Raw genomic sequence first — 21720 nt, 5'->3', positions numbered from 1 at the left:
AAACCTCTTAACCAATGATAAAAATGCCATAGTTCAAACTCAACCAACCCTCTGCTCCATTACCACAGAAATGAAAACAGAAAAACCAACAGGTATGGGGTTTCTTGATGCAAAATTTTGTAAATAGGTAATGTATTAGAATTGAGAGACCAGGCACTACAACCAAAGTTTATAGATTGGGCTACAACTAAGATTCCCAATAGTCTAAATACTTACTTGCAATCACCCTTGCAAGATTAGCACTATAACTCAGTATTATACTCAAATGTTAACTCCAATCATCATCAAAACTTTTTGATTTACTCAAGAACTATAAGCATGGTCAGTTCTTTAACTTGCACAACTCGTCAGTCATAATACTACTGCATAAGAAGCCTATGAAGTACTTTCACTCAGTGCACCATATTTCTACACTCAAGTACTTAATAATCAGTTATTGATCTAAGGGATTTAATTTCAATAGAAACGATCATCAAAATTGGGAAAAGGGGTTTTTTTCCATATTCCCCAGGACTGCAAACATCCGTTACCTTTCAATATCTGATTGGTGCAAACAATCCATTATTTAGACTTCAGATAGTCCCACCCCATTTCTAACTTGGATTTTAAGTCTCAAAAACTGGCTGTGACTTAATGTTCCTGGATAAAATTGGCTTTTCTTTCGCTAAAACTGTACTCTGTGTTTTTTCTATATAAAATTTAATTAATACTACAAACACCATGGGCACTACAGTCTTCTTAAGATTGCCTGTATTGAAAGTGTTTACTCATTAACCTCATCATCTTATGCTATACCCACACAGGACCATGTAATTCTACCAACTACTACCTCCCTATTGCAAAACACACAATTTCAAACATTTTCATTTTCACCTTTCCACCATGGCCAACCAGTTTTAAATTAGTTTTCATAGTATATGTCACAGGAGCTATCATATATTGATTGCATTCCATCACCACCAACCACACACACACGCCTTTCATTCGCTATGCTGCCAAGTGAACTTGATCCTTAACATATGCATTCACCCCATGATACCACCCCTTACCTGCTGGATGGGGTGAAAAGACCACGTTCTTCAATTTACTCAGCGATCCTCTTCGTTTAAAATTTTTTTTTAAAAATGAAACGGCAACAGACTGACATTTCAACACCTTAACACTGACCTTAAGCTATTAGTCATGAGCTCAAGATCAGTTTCTTAAGTTGCCGTAAAACCAACAAACTAGGTATCTCAACCATCCCAATAAAGATACTGTTTCATTGGTAAATAATATTCAAATCTATATAAACATTTTATTTTACACGATTATCTCTTTTGTACAACTCCATTCAAATAAATGGTAAGAACCAAAAGTACCGTAATTCACTGGTTACATCCTTAAACCTTACTATGGTTACTTGGAATGTAAACCAATAAAAAAATTACCACATATTACGTGGATAAGGTGAAGACTTGCTTACATATAAATTACTATACATCATCTGTGTATCATTTAAACTGCTTCTTGAAGCAGACCCGAGTACTTCTTGATCTTGGAGGCCATTGACATGTCGATATACTTATCGCCAACGGACACAATCATACCCCCAAGAATGGTGGGGTCCACTTTCTGTGTGAGTTGCAAGGACTCACCCTTCTTCAGGAAAGCTTTCAGAGAGGCCTCCAATTCCTTAGTCATGGCTGCATCAAGGGGCTGTAAAAACAAGGAAATATTCGTGCTGCATTTGACTAAAAGTTGGAAACTTAGGCATATAATTCACAAGTAGCAAGAATGAGGACTTCCAAAATAACAAATTAAGCATAAAGCTTAACCATTATCAAAAGAGAAGAGATCCAGATTTATACCTATCCTGTATTCCTTCCCCAATAACCTAAATGATAATTAAATCTTCAATAACCAAACTAAAATTAATGCTATTTTCATCGTATTTTCTATCCCTCAATATATCCAGGGAAATCTTGCAGACCTTTTAACTTATCCTTTAATGCTTTTGAGAGGTGATGAAAAACTTGCTCTAACAACAATGAATAAATCTGAAGATACTGTATCTGCACTAAAAACTACGAGAAAATCAACATTCATCTGAGACCTAGACCACTGGACATTGGAAACACATCATAGCAAATTTAATGACATAAATGCCCTGATCCCACCACAACACACAAACACAGAGAAAATGCACTACAGAACTTTAACAAGAATTGAACTATCAAAGATATTTTACACAATCCTAAAAGCTTACAACTAAACACCCTATTAGAAGCTAAATCCAAACTTATTCTATCACTTAAATATCCTGACCTTTACCTGATTGAGAGACTTCACAAACACACTGACTATGACCTATATCTTTGAAGTACATAAAAAAAAGTTTTAAACTTTAAATCTTAATGAGTTAAAAATAATGAGGTAAATATCATCTGCACACATAGTTTCTCTAAGAAAGAATATTGGAACCCAATTCATGTACCAAGTGGATGTCAGAGTAAACAATACTTGGGAGTATCAGATTCCATAAGATTTTAGCATTTTCGGGGTAATCAACAAGAACACAGCTGAGAGTAAAGGAAGGCTTTACAGAACTTCAGTACCTCAACACTGTACCACAAGAGTCACACTGTATGTTAGTACCAATGTGGGGCAGGAATCCAAGTTTTATAGGGACTCTAGAAAAATCTACGAACAGGGGTCAGAAATTACATTATGGTCGTCCACAAGGGGATTGATTGATTTATGACCACTAAGACTGAGGTCACAACACCTAGGTTCATAAAGCACTGACCTATTCAAATAGGTGTGTAAAAGGGCTATGTAAAATTTCAACTGGGGGCATAGCCAACAGTACAGAGCTAGAGTACAATATAAAGTATACGACATTCAGACCCTGTAGTTTTCCATAAAAAAATACAGTACTAGTAATACACTTAACATACACCATCCTCCTTCCCTACTAATAGTTTTCAAACTACTATACATTTTTAGAAGCATGCACAATACAAGGTAGCCCATATTCTTCCACTCTACAGTACCTTTTATTACATCCCATTAAAATACATTCTACTCCTACCTACGATACCTTAATAAAACTCATGTTTAAATAAAATTTTTTTTACCTTAGCTGTTGTTACTTCACAAATGACTTCGCCTCGAACTGCTGCCATAATAATGCCAAAGGCACCAATGATACCTTCAACATTTGTTAGACGTCCATTCTCCGCAAGAGCACCTGGCAACAGATCGAAGAATAAACATAAGTTATGTTATTTAGCAAACTTGAAAGAATGTAGTACAGTACTGATAGCTACACAAATCTAAACTGAAAGCAAATTAAGCCTGTGTAAAACATAATAAACTGAGACTTCACACTTGGGCCCCTGTATACATATCAGGTTGCAAGGTATCAGTTTTACAATGCTGAAAAATGTTAAATATAAGCAATGTAATGAAATGACAAATTAAACAAATTTTTATTGTTCTTAACATACAAACCCACATCATCATGCGACTATGAGTATCCTCAGCCATCACAGCTTTTAGACGTGCTTTTATATGGTCTGCGTATTTTCAGCTCGTTTTGTAAACTTTGATATAAGCTTTTCTTTTTTCCTAGTATTAGTGAATAGTGTTGTATTTTTTCTATCTGAATGTGCAATAGTGCTGCTGGGATTTCACAGTGTTTTTCGAGTGTTTAGTGCTTTTTCTCCCAGAATGAAAGGCACAGCGATACCAGTGTCTCTTAAATGTCCGGGTATTACTGTCCTTGGAAAGGGAAGTATGTGGAAATAATAAAAAGTAAAGAAAATTTAAATTTATTCTAAATTTCACTTATGCCAAGCCATCTGCCTTAAACAACAGCATGATCCCAACATATGACCATGTTTCTTCAGTTCTACTACAAACCACTTGGTTAGTCAAGTTCTAGTGTACATGACATTGAGAAGTAGAGTATTAACAAAAATCAGCTCATTTAGTGGTTTTGCATAGTGTTTTTTTTATAAATATGGACCAGAAAGAGCAAAAGCAGTGATGCTGGCAATCCTGCCAAAGGACCATGTCTATACAACACCAACCACTACTATGAAAACTTTAATTCTCAATGTTATTGAAAAGAAAAAAAACGCATAAAAGTCAAAGTTAGTAGCACAGTCGATCCCCGGTATTTGCGGGAGATGCATACCACTACCGCCCGTGAATAGCTCAAATCCACAAATACTTAAAACCCCTCTAAAAATGCTTATAACTGAATATTTTGATAGTTAAAAACACAAAAAAACCTTCTAAAAATGCTTATACCTGAATATTTTAAGTTTTATCATAAAAAGTGCATTTAGTCATGAAAATTTTATGAAAATACAGTAATTTGTGAATATTTCTCTATGAAAAATACTGTGAATAATGTGTATACTGTATATATTCCAGAGAAATTTGTGAATAGGTGAAGCTGCGATAGGCAGGGGTCCACTGTATATCTAGTGGTGAAATGGAATAAAAAAATTCTTTTTGCATCAGGATGATCTGAAAACAATTTGTGCTTGTTTCACCTGTGCTCATAAGACTGGAGTTTTTCAACTGTGCATAATACGTGTAAGCTTAAAGAATGTGGAGAAAGCACTGATATTTAGAAAGCATGCTCAATCTACCCTCTCTCTCCATTATTTCCTGTCTCCCTACAGGTCTTTGTGTTGCTACTCACATGCTGATTTATTTCCAATTAACCGTTCCACATCCTTCCTCTTACACGCTAGCATCTCAAGCTTTAAGATCATTTATTTTTTTAACTGTCACCAGAAAACAAATTTCCAGGCCACTTCCTCATTCATAACAATCTATTCACCTCATTCATAATATAATCTCTTCACCTCACTCTGGCCATGACACTTACACACACTATAGTAATACCAGATCAAAATCAACACTTTCTTTGTTACTGTCCATGTTTGTACTACATCGAGTTTTACAGACCTAATGTAACCATCACAAATTTTCTCTATGTTATGCCCACTTAATCCCATTAAATGTGGAGAATGAGGTGACAATACATGGGAGTTGATGAGTAGCTACTGGCAAATGATTTTTCTTAGCTTCCTTACTGGGCCAGAGAACACAGGGTACCTATGCAATGAATAATCTCATTGTCATGAAACCATATTCTGGACAGGTTTGGTGTTGTCACTGTCACATTTTCTTCCTCTTCACCTTCTTACATGGTGCCTCTGGTAATTTGCCCCACAATCTCTTCTGACAACAATCAATGTTCTATATCTCACTCAACCTGCTTAAGCCACTTTTTAACAGACTCTTCTTCTACTGGCTGCCCACTATGCTTAATTTGGAGGAACTTGAGGCTTTGAAACTGAAGTCCTGCATGGCATCAACATTCTCCTGGGACTTTTCCCTGACACTATGAGAGAGAGAGAGAGAGAGAGAGAGAGAGAGAGAGAGAGAGAGAGAGAGAGAGAGAGAGAGAGAGAGAGAATGCTACTCACCGAAAAGGTTGACTGTAAGTGGACTGGCCTTCTTCTTGGCAAGAACTGATTCAACGGCCTGCTTTTTCAATTCTTTGCTGAGGAGTGGATTTAACAAAAATTCCTTCAGCTGGCCATCTGTCTTCAAGAGGGTCTGAAATAAGTGAGTTTCCTTGTCATCAAAACACTCCATTAAAATACATTACATATAGTACAGTATTACCAAGGGGCAACAGTAAAACTCTTGCATTAAAAGATCACTTTGATTTACTCTTATTCTATTTCAATACAAAATCACCTATGCAATCTAAACTTATGAGGGGGATATGCCAACTTTATCATATTGTCAACTGCTAGGTAAAAATAATTCCAACATAAAAACTGCACATAGTATGTCCTACACTTCTTCACATGAAGTTTTAGGTATACTCTAAATTTATGGGTAAAAAAAAAAAATCCCTCTGCAAACAATCAAATTTTATGACCTAGTTATGAACATCCAAACCATACTTTAAGATACTCGTCTACATAAAAAACTCAACCTGAAAGGTCAATTGAAAAGATGGGAATATTTGTAACTTTACCTCTCAACTGAATTTTGTGATCTTTTCTAGATAGTGACCCCCAAGTAGCTCAATCTTAGATAATGTCCCCAAAGGAACATCAGTCCTAGATAATGACCCCAAAGCCTTGTTGGGGGCCACTACCTAAGAAAGATCTGTGGGGAACTTTCCTAGTGACCCCCAAGTGGCCCAATCTTAGATAATGACTTACAAGAAATATCAGTCCTAGATAATGACCCCTGAGAATTGTTGGGGGTCACCTTTTGGGAAAGATCAGAATTTTATTTAAATGCTACATAAAAACCCCCTGGCCTTTTGAGTTCTCATATAAACTGGACAACAGTTCTCCCTTCAAGCCTTCCAAGAGCAAAACAAGATACAATACGGCCCTGCAACTTGTCAATACGCTTTGACAAAGCTAATGTTCGCCTAACAAATCTTAGGGGGAGATCTCAATCCAAGGTCTCTCCCACACGCTCTTTGGTGTTTGAGTTAGACTGCCGAGTCACTTTCCACTCTGGAGGCCAAAGACCAAAAATGTGGGCAAAAAACTGTTCATAGCTCCTAAGAGGATGGACAACCCTACAAAGGAAGAGAAGCCCAAGCTGTTCAATCAGAAGACTTCGCTCAAGGTAGAGCAACAGGTTTCACAGTATGTCCACATTACATAGTAGTTAAGGTTACCTCAAAATATATGGCTAAAAAAGTGGACCAAAGGGGTACCTCTTAATGCATCAACCACTCAGCTTGGGGTCAATGACAAGCTACCTGGGTTACCCAAAATCTGGGGTACTAACACTATAGTTTCTCAGCAGCAAATAAGTCATACCTTCATCATACTTTTCTTCATACCTTCTTGCAGTTCCAACTACAGTGGTTCCTCGACGTGTGAAATGATTCGTTATTCATATTTTTGTCATACGAAGTAAAATTTTCGAAAATTATATTTCCATGTACAAGCTAAAAATTCTATTTACGAGGTGTTTGGTGGAATCTCACATGTGGCCGGCCAGGATTATGGGGGGGAGACAGGATCCCCTTGGTCCTGGATTATAGGGGAAGGGCTATGTGGATGTAGGACGGAGGGATACATAGTGGGAAGGCAATAAAACAACTGGGATGATGGTTCTTTTTAAAAATGTCAAAGTAGGTCCTGAAAAGTCCTCAATCGACCTCCTTTGCCCTGTGACCCTGACACAAACTCGTTGATCCATGCTAGTCTAAATCGTACCTTATGTTCGTGTTTGTGCTTGTGGCTGAGACTTTGCATAACTTTATCGCATCATATTTTTCCAATTATATTGTGATTAATAATCGGGAATAACAATGCCACACAGAAAGAAGCAGCCTGTTAAGGAAGTGAAGAAAAAGCAGTCTTGAACTATTGAAGTTAAGAAAGAAATGACCACCAGGCATGAAGCTGGCACACACGTGTCTGACTTAGCTCGAAAATATGGCAGATCTATGTTGATGATATGTACCATTCTAAAGAAGAATGCAGAAATTAAGGCATTAGACACTGCAGTAGGAGTAACAAGAATATCGTTTTAAGCAGTGTGAAACATGGGAAAATCTGAAGAAATTTGTAGAAACAAACAATCCAAGACGCACAGAAGCAAAATGCGGCGCCAGTTTGTTTGATGATGTGGGGATGAGTTATTTTTACACTGCCAAACAATTGCAAAAAGCAAGTGTCACTTAAGTATTTTACCGTAACTTAAAGAAGTGATTCGGGTGAATCAAGAGTAAGTGAAAGTAAACGGGTGAAACAGTGAAAAAAGAAAAATCAACCGAGCCTGGTCCCAGTGGCACATCTGGGAAGTCAGTGGAAGTCAGTGGGAAGTGAGCCGCCCATCTCTCACCCAATAACCCACCACCATCCCCTCCCTCACCTGTCTACTGCCTCACTAGCGCTGTCCCGAACACTCACTTGAGTTTAAGATTCTCTATTTTTTATTGTTACTGTATTGTACTTGATTTTATATTGTATCATTGTTAAATTTATTTTTATTTTTTTATGAGAATTGTTACTGCTTTTACGTGCATACAGTCCAGTAATGATTTTATTGTCTCCTCTCCTTCCCTCCTTAACTAATTGCTCCTTCCCTTATCTCAAGTCAGCTGTGCGTCATCTTTTATGTTAAAGTCTATTGTGAAATACTTTATTCTTTTATTTATTTTTTTGAATATGGTTATCATAAACAATATACTGTATTGTGCATGCGCTTAAAATAATTGTAATAAAGTGGGTACAAAGGGTTGATATGGGGGAAATTCTTGAGTGTGGGACGAATCAATTGAATTCCCATAACTCCTTATGGGAACACTCGGATCGATATATGAACATTTCAATATACAAATTGGAATTTGGAATGAATTAAATTTGTGTACCAAGGAGCTACTGTATAGGTTAGGTGTTGCAACAAAACACACTATTTCTATGTACAGTAGATGCACTCCACAATTTTCCTTGTGAAGAAAACAGGCTTTCAACATGGTACTTTGCAACACTTCGCTTCCTGAAAACTAATCATAATAAAGTACTCCATTATGAAATGCACTTACTGAAAGTTCTTTGAAATCTTTGTCGACAGCATCAAGGGCATTCTTCTTCTTGGCAGCAGAGTAGAGTGCTGTAGCATATCGACCTTCAAGACCAAAGACCTGAACTGGTGGCTGAAAATAAACAGATATATAAAATAAATTGCTCTTTATAAAATACCCTACAGAATAAGAATACTTGTCTCTACAAAAAATATACTTAAGTTACACAATAATACCAGTATAAAATCAAATATATGGGAAATCAACCGAAGAATTAAATGATCCTGCTAGCTATGTAGAAATTTGAGCACAAGCTGGATTGTAGTACAATTTACAACACTTTTAATAAAAATTTATCCCAAAATCCTGAACTTTAACTATCATGAATGCACCTCTCAAAGCTTTATGAAAACACTGATCAGCTTTGGAGCCTAACACAAAAGTCAAATCAATAAACTTCAATGGTAAGAAAAAGGAATCTTGTAGCCCACAAAATTATCCAAATAGCATAAGAGATAGAGTAAAAATTCATTCAAGTAAAACTTGACCAAGCAGTAAAAGAACTTTTACTACTCCTATCTCAGTATCAAGCTCTTTTCTTCCTTTCGTTTCAGAGTTCAATACAGTATATACTTACCGTTCTCACTCATTATATTTAAAATTTAGATAGGCAAGGGGACATAACAGGATGCCAGCACCACCCATCTCTAAACTGCTTCCAACACTAACTGGTTAACTAATTAATTCACTTTTTGCTGTTTCACCTTTGAAAATGCTCTCCCTTGTATTCTAGTTTTAACAAAGAAATAAACAGAATTATGCATATATCCTGGTTTTTAATATGACCCATGCACTAAATCTTTGATAAAAAAATTCAGAGCAAATGACTGCAGAGCATAAATTCCTTACAAGGCCTTCAATAGTAAAAAAAAAAAAAAAAAATTAAATGCACGACAACAGATGCAAGTCTACAGTATGTAAGTGTAGTATAGCCTAATTGAGCCCAGGTACTTGATAACTACAGTGTTTCTTTTCATCAAAGCAGCTGCTGTACCTAACAGATGGATGTGAAATAGAACAAAAATGACACTATACCTAAAATCTTGACTTTTAACTACCAATATTATCATCACACTTTCTTAATCCACATTCACCACGATCAATAAACAGTATTGTATTCCAAGTACACAAATCCTAATACTATACTACCTGCACTAACTGCATAATGATAACAGAAATACCACTTCTTGTAAACAGAACGTTTTCTAGATAAAAATCTACAATATATAGCCTATGCATATAATAGAGCACGGGTATTTGCAGACTGCAGTGTTGCTTTCACCAAAACTGCTATTGTACTCAACAGTTGGATATGAAAAAGAACAAATGTGATACTAAACCTAAACCTTGACTTCTAACTACCAATATTATAACAACTTCTTAATCCACATTCATAACTATCAATACATTGTATTCTAAGAACACACAAATGCTTAATCTGTGCCTACCTGCACTAACTGCTTGGTCACAGCAGAAGTGGAGAAGGACCTGGCCTGAAAAATTAAAAAAAAAATGAATTAACATTCGCTCCTGTATCACATATCAAATACAGGCAAATCTAAGAAAGAGCTCTGCACAGAGTTATTGTTTATTAGTGAGTTTTTGACTGACCTAAGCTATGTTGCAGTTATGTCAAAAAATTTCATTGCCCAACAATATCTCCATGCGCTCCTCTTCCTTAAAATTCTTACCAAAATAATTAATGAGAACCACTGTAAAATAGGTTAGGCTTCAGGCTAACAACAACCACCTTTAACAGATTTCACGGACATTAACCTGCTCAGTACACAGTTATTTTCATCCTTAGGACATAAAAATGTTTCCAACTGATCAGAAAAAACAATACTGTCAATTTTCACGCCTTTGATAATTGAGTGTTTCTGCAAGTCCATATTGCCTTTATACTCAGCGTCATCTTCGGCAAATGACTGGGTGGTTTTTGATTAAGCTGGCTTTAGCCTATGCCAGCACGGGCTCTTGCTCACAGGCCTGGACTAGGATGGCTTATTCAAAAACCTTACCTTAATACATGATAGGACGAAACGTATATTTTAACGTAATGGGAATCTCAGAACCTTTACACTACTACAAACTTGATTTTCACCCAGCCTTTGGACACCGGTTGGTTTAAGTCAATCTAATTCGGCCTTGGCTCCACAACTTAATCACCTAATTTTACTATTATTGTTATTGAATTGTGCATAACATACACATTACCCAACCCTTCAATAGTTGTAGGTAACTGTCAGTGATAGAAAAATGGATTAACCTACGATAATCTTATTACATAACCACTTTAGAAATACATCTACGGCAGTTCATCAGCTGATCAAAACATACAAAACCGGTCACCCAATTCTTCATTCTACGGAGTTGGTCAGGCAAAATTCACTGAAGACGATCTATGTCTGTAAACATTGTCAATTTCTTGTTTATCTTCTTAAACTATTTGCTTACATCCAGAAAATACCAATAACGAGAGATTTACCAAAATTCCAAAGCGAGCAGCCGCCATTCTTGACAGACAGCCGACGATCTAGACTGTGAGTGTGAAGTGTCTCAGTTTATCTCCGAATGCTGCGTACATTGAGGTAGCAACCAGAGAGGTTTAGGAATAACTCAGAGATGCACGACAGGACTACATTATATGTTTAAAATAATTTATTATGTGATTGTCAGTTTGCACTCAGATCAACGCATTACCATTCACGTGTTTAGATTGCATTATTTTACAATCTTATCATGATAATGTTTTCATTTAACAATTTCAACTCGCACAAGCAGTTCCCTTTATTGTCTTTGGTTTGTAAAAAGAATTGTATCTCATATAAAATACAATTCCTGTCAGCTAAATACTTCACTTTATCCAGATTCGAATGAATTTATCTTATTATTTTCCATCTACTGCAATGCTAACAGTGCTTCAGTGCAATTTCCTTGTTGTTTAAACCATTTTTCTGTTCAGTTCATTTTCAGTTTCTCATCATTTATTAGACAAAAATTGTTAAAGAAATGGAAAATGCAAAAGAATATTTACGGATAAATGGAATAAATTGAAACAACAAAATTACCGTTCAATATTTTTCCTACTATCATTCATATTCTAATCGTAAATAATAGATTTTACTTCTTAATGTAGACTTCTTTACCTGGTAGCCTACCATTCTGCTGAAAGAGCCCTGCAGGACCGGTATAGTATTTGTCTTCTATATACATATGATGTAAGGTCCCATCCGCTTACTCTTCTTTAATCATAAGTTGTCTAGATGACAGCATTAAACCAAATATCTTGTTGTCAGACAAGTGAAAGGATAAAAAAAATCAAATAATTCACAGTCGTAGGATAAAGATAGTTATATACTGCTCGAAATATCTTGCATCCTTATATTACATAATAATTCTAATTTACTTGGGAAACTTCAGTCTTAAATTGATCACGATTCTCATAATCTCTTAAATATGACCCACAATTTAATTAAGGGAGCAACCAAGAGTCATCCAATGTTAGATATCTATGAAGACAATTCTTTCATAAGCGTTCTTGTGTATGCTGAGTTTCTTTAAAACTCAGAGTATACGCATGCGCAACAGCTGTTTGTTCAATGGTTCTGAAATAATTTTAATTTAAATTATTTCACTTATAGACATTAAAAATGGTTTTTAATATTAAAAAAATTATATTATTAACAATTTTTTTCATAAAAACATTCATATTTTGTATACAACTTATTTTGTTAGTATTAGCCAATTGGCATCAATTATTTCACTACAAGAATAATATTTAAATTTTTAAAAACTGTTTAAGCCCAAAAATAACCATATTTTATCAATACAAGCGTAAAAGAAATTCCATGTGTTGATGTCTGGGCAGGGAATGTAAACAAACCAAGTCGAGTGATCCTGGATAAATTCCTATTTTGTGTTCCTGCTCGACGACGAAAGCCCATTATTTCATTTCCGATGGTTGTGATGAATTAGAGTGTTTATTTAACAAGATGTTATGATAAATATCGTTATTCCGTTAAAAATTTGTTTATATAATATTGCGTAAAGGTAGGTCACCTCCATCACGATGATGTAGGCTATGCTGTGTTTGACATGCTCGTTAGTGATCTTGTTTTAATTAACATAATTAATGTCAGACAGGCGCGTTGTATATTGCCTCTTCAATTTTTCTGATTGTTCCTAAATTTTTTCCCGACATTATTTTACTCCTGCTTTGTTTCTTAGAGGAGGCTAGCCTACCGGTAGCCTAGGTACCTTAAGATTTAATTGATATTTGCATGCATCCCACTCAAGGTACTTACTACAGTACTTAGACACGCATTGTTTACTCTAGAGCTTGTCGAGGGTTTAAGTTATATTAAACAGCTGTTCCATATTTTAAGGCGTCTGGTACGAAGCATATTGAGAAAAACTAGGTAAGAGCTAGGCCATTTGAGGGCAGTTTTAAGAATGATGAGAGCAGGCAGCTCTAACACTACCTCTGAGCAGAAACTTAGTTCATGTTTCGGATGTTCAGTGTCACTTGGGGGTGTCCAGGGGAGGGCAAGGCCCCCTCAGCCAGGTCAGGGCAGTTTTGTGAACGATGCTGACGGGGACAGGCCCTAACACTACCCCCAAGCAGAAGCTCAGTCTATTCCATGTTTCCAATTTTCAGTGTTACCTGAAGGTGGGTGGGGTCCATTGGAGGCAAAGTTCCCCCCCCCCTCTCCAAGCCAGGGCAGTTTTGAGAAAAAATAGAAGCAAGTTCTAGCACTACCTCTTGAGTGGAAGCTTAGTCTGTGTTCCCAATGTGGTAATTTTTCGGAAGACTCCAGCCAGCCATCTCGGAAGACTCCAGCTAACCATTTTTGCATGAAAAACCATTTTGGGTTTTTCATGCAAAAATGTCTAGGAAAAGATAGGGCACAAAAAGAAAAAAAAATACCAACCTAACGTAATCTAGGGGTATTTATTGGTTACAATTTTGCCGTATTAGCTATGGAGGGGGGTGGGGGCCCGGTATGGTCTTACCTCTTAAATCGTAATTTGATTAATTATTTTTCTCCATTATTAAGCGTTTGTAAAGGGTATGTATTGAGAAGAAATTTTTTGTTTTGATGTATTTTACCCAAGAAAAATATAAATTATCATGTGGGAGGAGGCTGGAGTCTTCCGAAAAATAACCCCCAATGTTCCATTTAACGGGGGCTGGGGGCCGGGTTGTTATTAAAGCCCACCCAGCTAGGTAAGGGCACAGCACCCTAAGTCAGGTTAGGAAGGTAAGGTCTGTTAGGTCAGGACCTGGCATTCTAGTAGAGGTTAGGTTTTTTCATAAGCGGAACCACCGTCCATCATGCTCAGCTGGCTCCCTTTCGGTCTTTGCAAGATTAATTGATATGGAGGTGGGGACAGCTTCACGGCTGGGTCACGCACCTTATAATTTGTTAAACCAAGAAGGAGATGGAGGTTTAGGTCAGGATTAATATAGTGTGCTGTTCAAGTTAGTGTATGGTGCTTTCATGAAGTTTTACACCATGCCTTAAAGGATTACGTTATCAAATCGTTTAGAAATTATTGTGGTCGGTGTGGTCATTACATATATTTAGGCTTAAACCTGGTGAATGAGACCAGTAGATGAAGCCTTTATCATTAGGTTAGTTTAAGCTTATTCACTTATGGCCCTCAGGCACCAGTTAGGTTAGCCATAGTGGTAAAACGAGAATAATACTTTACCCCTTTGGTTTTGGTAAATACCATTTTATATGCAACATGGATGCTGTGTTTAGTACAAGCCCCTTCGGAATAAATGTAAAAACATAAGCAAAAGATGATAAATACCATAAATATAAACAAAAAGGGCAATAAAGATTGTGGTTGGCAATTGGTGGGAATCAGGCTACGGTAGTAGTCTTCAGTTTTACCTCCATAGCCAAGATTGAGTAGCATTTGATCAGTGGCTGTAGCTTGCCTTTTAAGATTAGGCTAGGCTGATTATAACCAGAGATTTATTATTTATTATAATGTTTTTCCTCCTGTCATGGTAACTTCATTGTAAAGGATTAATTAAAAATAGTATGCATCTTCACCTTCATCATCTCATCTTCCCAGTTTACTTTGGAGGTTCCCAGTTGGATCCTCACTCAGTCCATCAGGCAGGGCTTTCGTTTGTTGTTCATTGATTATAGTCCTTATCCCTCCATTAACTTAGCTTTTCTATCCCAATCCTTTCACTTCATTCATTTCATTCTTGATCCTCACTCTTGCTCTCACCAAGACCTGTAGCTAGGGTAGCTGGTTGTTAGGCAGGAATTCTTGGCCACTGAGCATTTACATTAACTTATTCTCAGTTCTCTTTAAAATGATATGCAAGGCATTGTAACTTGTTTGGTACTGTGCAGAATATGTTGGTTACATTCTGGACATTTAGTGATAGTATGAAAAACGAAGTCAGTTTTAATTATTTTTATTAGTATATAATTAACAGTTGTAATGTTCTGTTTTAGTAATAAATTCCATTTTGTATATACATACACAGATGGCTGAACAAAATGGAGAGATGAAGGCCCCTGCTCCTGGCAGGGCAAGTGGAGCAAGCACGGGGGTTGGTAACCCTTCTCCTGGTCCCAGTACCAGTATATCAGCAAGATTACCTTCCTTTCGTGCCCCACGTGATCTCACCCTTTCAGCCTCATCGTCTGCAACACCTGTGAAAGTTTCCCTAATGAGTCGACCCCGCAAAAATTTTTTACCTAATATCCCTGTGCGAAGAGAGAAAGCTGGTAAAGTCCCGTAAGTGTTTGGTTACATGTCATTGGATTTTATGATCAGTCATGCTGTTTATTTATATCACTTCTTACCAATTTTTACTGTAGATGCTACACCTTTGCTGTAGCTTTATTGCACAAAATTGTGGTTGAATGGTATAGCTATTCTTGGGATCATATCCCAACCAAGACTTAATTTTTGAGGCTTTTTTTTTTTTTTATTCCAGCGAGTCTCGTTCTGATAAGGCACCAAAAACAGGTCATGAACGTGATAAAAAAGAAGGGGGCCGTGGAAGAGGTCGGGGTAAAGAGTTCGTGCAGACTACTGGTTCCCTGTTTGGTGATGGTTAGTAATGTTTGGTTTGTGAATTTTTGTTTTGTAACTGTAGTCATATTGCTGATTTGACTAAATTTATGTAAATATGCCAAATAAGACACCATAACGAGGTTACTTTACGTTCTGTTTACGATGCTTTTTTATTTTGACTGAAGGGTTTGTTCTTCAATGAGAAGTCAAAATTTTAGAATTATGTAGAGTGCTACACAAAGCACAATGTAAGTGGCGACTCCCTACTGGTGGTAGACCAAGTTAAAATGCTTTTTCCTTGGATTCTGTACATCTGTTTTTTCCAGACTTATCATTTTATGATGGAAAAATGTTAACCAACTGTCAGGATATAGCTTTAATGCCAGACAGTTTTTGGTTGATGTTTCTCTTTTCGATACCTGTCAGACTGAGCTACTTATAAGTTTGCTGTTTGTTCAAAGGGCATTAAGAACATCCTAAATAACAGGAAACAAATATGGTGAAGATCCAGATGGGAATTCCCCAGTATAATCTCAAAATTTTTCATTTCTCCCAAACAGCTTTTTTTTACCCATTTTCTTTTCCAAAATATCATTTCTTCTGAGCAGCAGAAATTATGCAATAGACTGCTTGTTCCAAGAGGCTGTATAGATATTGCTTACAACAATTACAGTCCTGTTCCCATCCTTCCAGTGTTCTCTGAGGTTGCTGATAAGTTGATGATGTAAGCCTTGTTCCAACAGTTCATGTAATTGAAGAATTACTGCCATTTTTAAGTACAGTAGTTAATTGATGGCCTTGTGGTCATCACCTACTGTTTACTGTGCACAGTGAACTGAGGCAGGGGCTAAAGGTTCTTTACATTTCCTCTTCAGCCTGTTCAACATTGCTCACTGCCTCTATGCTTTTCATCTGTTTTGACTACCCCTTTGAGAGGTAGTAATTCTAACTTGTTGGTCTGGTCAAACTACATGATACAGTAATACTTTTTATGTTTTCTTGTGTCTTAATGACAGATTTTTTTGGGGCCTGCAATGTGAGTCTAGAAAGGTAACTTGGTAATCTCCTTGAACTTTAATAAGGAGAATGGTTGATTGTTTATATCCTAAATAAATGAGTTTGTAACGGACAGTAGTATATTAATGATGGGATATATTATGGTGAAAATACTTCCAGAATCTTTGTTTTGTTATTAGTGTCTCTTTCATGTCCCGGGAATGAAATATGTATCTCAATTTTTATTTCAGGAATTGCAGCCAACATTACAAGGCGTGGTGGTTATTCGTTTGGTGGTGGTGGTGGTGGGGGTGGGCGTGGCACTGGAAGAGGTTCAGAAGCTGGTTTCATCAACAAGCCTGTTTTGAATTTAGATACTGTAAACCACATTGATAAGGTAAAACCTTTACACTCGAATCTTTCAGTTGTCCTCCGCACAGTACCTTTAATTACAAATGAGTTTCTTTAATCTCTTGCCTCAAGAAGGAAGGTTGTGAACCCAAAAATGTTATTAGCACTATTACAGTATTATACCATCTTTTCTTTCATTACTCTACAACTTTGCAATGAAAAGAACATTTAGTATATTACTAGACTCAGTATAGGTATGGTATACTGTGCAATACACAGTACTTATTACTGTGTAGGAATATATAGAGTGGCTTATACAGTATTTTATTTTATTGCACTTCTTTTTAGTGAATGCTTACTACTTTTCATAAATGATGTTTATCTTTTATTTTCCCTGTACACTTACAGCCTTTTAAATACATAATGTTTTTCATTCCCACAATGACTCCTTATATACATATAGATGTGGAAGTAAAATTAAGTACAGGTACTTCAGTGGTTGGTTTTTTGTTGTAATATCCTGCCTTAAATTTTTGTAAAGGCCTCAGTTTTGTACAGTGTGCTCATTTGTTCCTTTTCCTGTCAAACTGGTATTCCAGAATTTTGAAAGTTGTTTAACCTCACACCCACACTAGTAACAGACAAAGTATAATCTACAGTATAATCTTTTTAGATAGTAATGAGACTTTTCATTCGAATTTTCCATCTGCTTTCTTTACAGTTAAATCTTATGCATGTGAAATGTGGAAGATAAGTTTCTGTGTGAAATTTGTAATAGTTAATGCAGTATAGCTGTAAACTTATTTGCTTTGCTTGGTCCCCTAGTCAATTTAAAGGTAAATATGATGAGAGACAAGTTATATTGTGAACACCTTTCAAGCAGCATATTCTCTTGTATTCAGATATATGTGCAAGATATTAAGTCTTATGAAATCTGATATTGTAGCCCAAAAATATGTTAATGAAAAAAATAAAGTTTTTAATGCCAGACATTATGCTAATGCGACAAGTTTGATGAATGAATGGAGTAAACACACTACTGTACATCATCAGTTGTCCTTAAGAATGATGATCAATCATCATTTTTTGTTTTGCTTAGATTTCCATCTAAAATCCTCTTACACTAGCCCTACAAGAATCTAAAAATGATTCATTCGTCGAAATAAATTTTATATAATTATTTCTATGCAAAAAAATTAACACTTTTATCATTTTTTAAAGGAACACGAAGACCAAAGGTTAAAAGAAATTTTGCGCGATGATTTCATAGACGATTTAGAAGATGTGATAGGACGAGATGGCAGAGAATTTTTACCAGTCCAGTTACCTATGGTGGACACAGGACGAGGTTTTAAAGAGGAGGGCCAGGAAGAGAGTGAAGAAATGAAGTTTGTTCCACCATCCACATCAGCAGATTCTGACTTGAAAAGTGAGTGCATTTGTACTGCAATTTTTCCATTTTTGCCATTAGAAAATAACCAGAAATCATATCAAGAGATGCTTTCAAAACTGCAGTTCAAACTGCCAGGGGTGCTTGAATAATCTAAAACCTGTTGTTGATTTTCCATTGAAATGTTAAAACTCCTTGTTAAGCACATGGTGATGCAAAATTATGAAATTTATTAACAGTCAAAGAAGAGCCTGCGGATTATGCCACGACACAAAATGGGCCTGGTGTGAAAGATATTGCTCAAGACACTAAAAATATTAAGGTTAGTAAGCACTAGTCTTCAAAGTCTTCCTTTTGTATATCCATTATAGGGATTCATAACTGGAAAGGCTTGTTTTTTCTTTAACTGGAACACCGCATCATTTATAATATAATGAATCTAGTCTTGGACCTGAGATTTGAACGTCACATAACTTATGAGACAATACATATAGTACAGGATTACAGAGGTGGTGTTATTGTTTGTGTCCATTTCAGCTAATGGACACAAAAATGCCAATGAAGGGTGGTCTGTCAACTAAAGAAAGACCTCCTGAGTTGTCAGTAGCGCAGCTTTTAACTGGTAAACATGAAGATGTCATGTTTTTTCAAGTAAGTACAGTACAGTAAATTTATGTAAAAAATATCCGCCTAATTGTATGATATTTCTTTAGCTCTTGATTCTTGTGACACTTTTAGGGATCCTGTAATGGTTTAGTAATCTTGAATTCAGTTGTTGAAATTTTAAACATATATGAAAATTAAAGACTAAATTTTTATTACTTTTCCTTTTTCAGCTGCCAAATTCTCTGCCAAGCCTTCCCCCTGAAATCAAACAAGAACCAAATTCTAAACCATCATCATCATCATCATCAAAGGTGCAAAAGCCTGCCACTAGTAGTAATGCAGTAAGTCTCGGTGTCATTTGTTAAACTTCTCGGTAGACAGTAAGTCATGTGTAGATTGTTACAGGCTCGTCCATTTATTAGAATGCCCCAGTTTCACCTACTCTGTTATGAATGCCACTGTCATACTTGCTTGGACAGTCGGTCAGTTTCTAGAGGCATTATAGGTCCTATAACAAAATCACTGGGCCATTTTTAGCTACTAACAAAAAATAATTTCCAGCATTTAGCATAAATTTAGTTTCTTGTATTCTTGCCAGTCTTTCTTTGAAACAATGTGTTCAGTGGTACTTTCTTGTGGATATTTAGCATCCCCTTTACTTGGCTGAAAATTCTTCCGACATCTTATCTCTGCTTACACTGCTTTTCATCAAAGCCTTTATTTGGGTTCACATCTTGCCACAAAAACTTTTTTTTTTTTTTTTTTTTATCCCTACACACACACACACACAGTCTGTTCCATCTACCATAAGGATTGCAGTTTGGCTATACCTTTGTCTTTACAAAGTAATGAAACAATTTACTGAAATCCAAATAGAGTACAACCCATGTTCTTGATCTTTGGGATAGTTGCATGACTTATTTCTCAGCTAAATATTTTTTTTATAGTATTGTACATTACTACCTCTTTTGACTTTTTCCCCCTATTTCACATAGGGACATTCTGTCTTGAGGGGTTTCACCTTGAAAGTCAGTTGCATTTTGGCTTTCATATGAATGTATGCAGTTGTGTGTGAGACTAAAAAAATTAAGTATAATTATTAATACTGTATGAGACTAAAAAAAAAAATGTTGAAATATAATTATTAATACAGCAGTTTAACTTGGTTCAGGTATTAATTCCTTATAAATATTAATTTTTCAGGCATCAGATGACGAAGACGAAGTAGACAAAAAAGCCAAGACTGATTACTGTACATTAAACACATTGCAAGAGGGTATGATTGCAACTTGTAAGATTTATAAATCCGGCAAGACCGAACTTTGGTTTGGAGAACATAGATTAACTGTCAACAAAGGAACCCAGGTTGGGTTTTTACAGGCAAGTTACTCTGGGCATACTAAGTTTCTTTGCAAAATACTCATGTAACATTTTATCACCTCTCCTGATTAAGAATAACCAAGCAACCCCAAATATTCAAATAACGCTATATTGTATAGTCTTTATTTTTTTATCAAAATATATTGTTAATATTTTTAGATTTCCTGTAGGGGTTAGTGCCATAAGTGCACTGTAGGCATTATTTAAGGTTTCCTCAGCCCTGTAGATTCTCTGTAGGGGGTTAGCGCTATCAGTGCACCTTGTCATTACTTAAGGTTATTTGCAGTGTCTATTCAGTCCTGGCTGCAACCCTTTTCATTCCTTCTGCTGTATCTTCATTCATGTTCTCTTTCTTCCATCTCACTTTCCACCCTTTCCTACTATTGTTTTTAGTGTAAATGTGAAGTTTTCATCCCATTGTGCCGTTAAAACCTCTTTATTCTCAGTTTCCCTTTCAACGCTTAATGATCTAATAGGTCCCCGAACTTGGCCTTTGACCTAAATTTTACATCTTATTCCATATATGTAGGTTTTGAGAAAGTGTATGTTCATTTTCAGTGAAACACAAAGTAAACATTTGCTTTCCTTTTTCAGGACGTTGTGAGTGTTGAAATAGATGAAGAAAGCAAAACTGGCACAATGACAGTTTTAGGCCATATTGGTCATCGATTAGTTTGTTCACCAGACTTAGAAACTCTAGTCAAACAGAAGAAAAGTTAGCACAGGCTTAATATAGCTTCTGTTATTTTTTTTATATGTAAGGGTTAAATCTTAATTCCGTTATATTTTATTGCATTTGTTTTATAATAACTAAAGCATCAGAGAGACTTTCATTAACCTTTCGTAATACAGTCTAGTGTAAGAGATTTCTTTGTAATTTATTGATACTTGAACCATTTATCGAGCAACAGTGACAGTATGTCTTCTAAGGACTACCTGCTAGTACAAGTATGACAGAAAGGCGCCATGGAGCCTGAGAGGAATAAATTAACATGTCAATGCCACACGTATTCTTGCATCATGCACAATGTCCTAATAAAATTTTACTCAAGATTTCCAAGAACAGTAAGCTTTGTTAATGGCTTCTTTCACATAGGTTGTGGTAGTCTGGACCCTTGGGGGGACAATAATACAGTGTGCCTTGCTGAAGACACAGTACGTAATCATTCCTTTTGGTATCTTCTCATTTAGCTGTCCATCTTCTTTAACCAAACATTAATTCTCATTTAGGAATTGATCCTTTGAGCAAGCCAAATAATCATCTAACAATGTGACCATGGTCTAATCAAATTGCTTTCTAATA

General features: G+C 36.1%; 2 protein-coding genes across 5 annotated transcripts; one reads left to right on the top strand and one right to left on the bottom strand.

Annotated features, from left to right (window-relative positions):
* Window positions 1–1283: 1283 nt before the first annotated feature.
* On the bottom strand, window positions 1284–11238 carry ATPsynO (ATP synthase subunit O, mitochondrial). The gene is made up of 6 exons (XM_067128301.1): window positions 11127–11238; window positions 10087–10131; window positions 8600–8710; window positions 5493–5625; window positions 3120–3232; window positions 1284–1698 (listed from the first exon to the last, which is right to left on the bottom strand). Exons 1-6 carry the CDS (start codon window positions 11151–11153, stop codon window positions 1498–1500), a joined length of 630 nt encoding a protein of 209 aa, XP_066984402.1. The 5' UTR covers window positions 11154–11238; the 3' UTR covers window positions 1284–1497.
* Window positions 11239–12388: 1150 nt separating this feature from the next.
* On the top strand, window positions 12389–21238 carry RpIIIC53 (RNA polymerase III subunit C53). 4 transcript variants are annotated; one of them, XM_067128286.1, is made up of 10 exons: window positions 12389–12691; window positions 15159–15412; window positions 15615–15733; window positions 16942–17087; window positions 18263–18470; window positions 18671–18753; window positions 18969–19082; window positions 19268–19378; window positions 20241–20417; window positions 21012–21238. In XM_067128286.1, the coding sequence occupies exons 2-10, from the start codon at window positions 15159–15161 to the stop codon at window positions 21135–21137; spliced, it is 1338 nt and encodes a 445-aa protein (XP_066984387.1). In that variant the 5' UTR covers window positions 12389–12691; the 3' UTR covers window positions 21138–21238. The 4 variants fall into 4 exon arrangements, with proteins under 4 accessions (XP_066984387.1, XP_066984390.1, XP_066984388.1 ...); XM_067128289.1 differs by having other exon boundaries at window positions 12487–12601; XM_067128287.1 differs by lacking the exon at window positions 18969–19082 and having other exon boundaries at window positions 12489–12601.
* The last annotated feature ends 482 nt before the right edge of the window (window positions 21239–21720 follow it).

This window comes from Macrobrachium rosenbergii, chromosome 26 (assembly GCF_040412425.1).
Source record: "Macrobrachium rosenbergii isolate ZJJX-2024 chromosome 26, ASM4041242v1, whole genome shotgun sequence".
Classification (NCBI taxonomy): domain Eukaryota; kingdom Metazoa; phylum Arthropoda; class Malacostraca; order Decapoda; family Palaemonidae; genus Macrobrachium; species Macrobrachium rosenbergii.
This window is presented reverse-complemented; position numbering and strand designations above follow the sequence as displayed.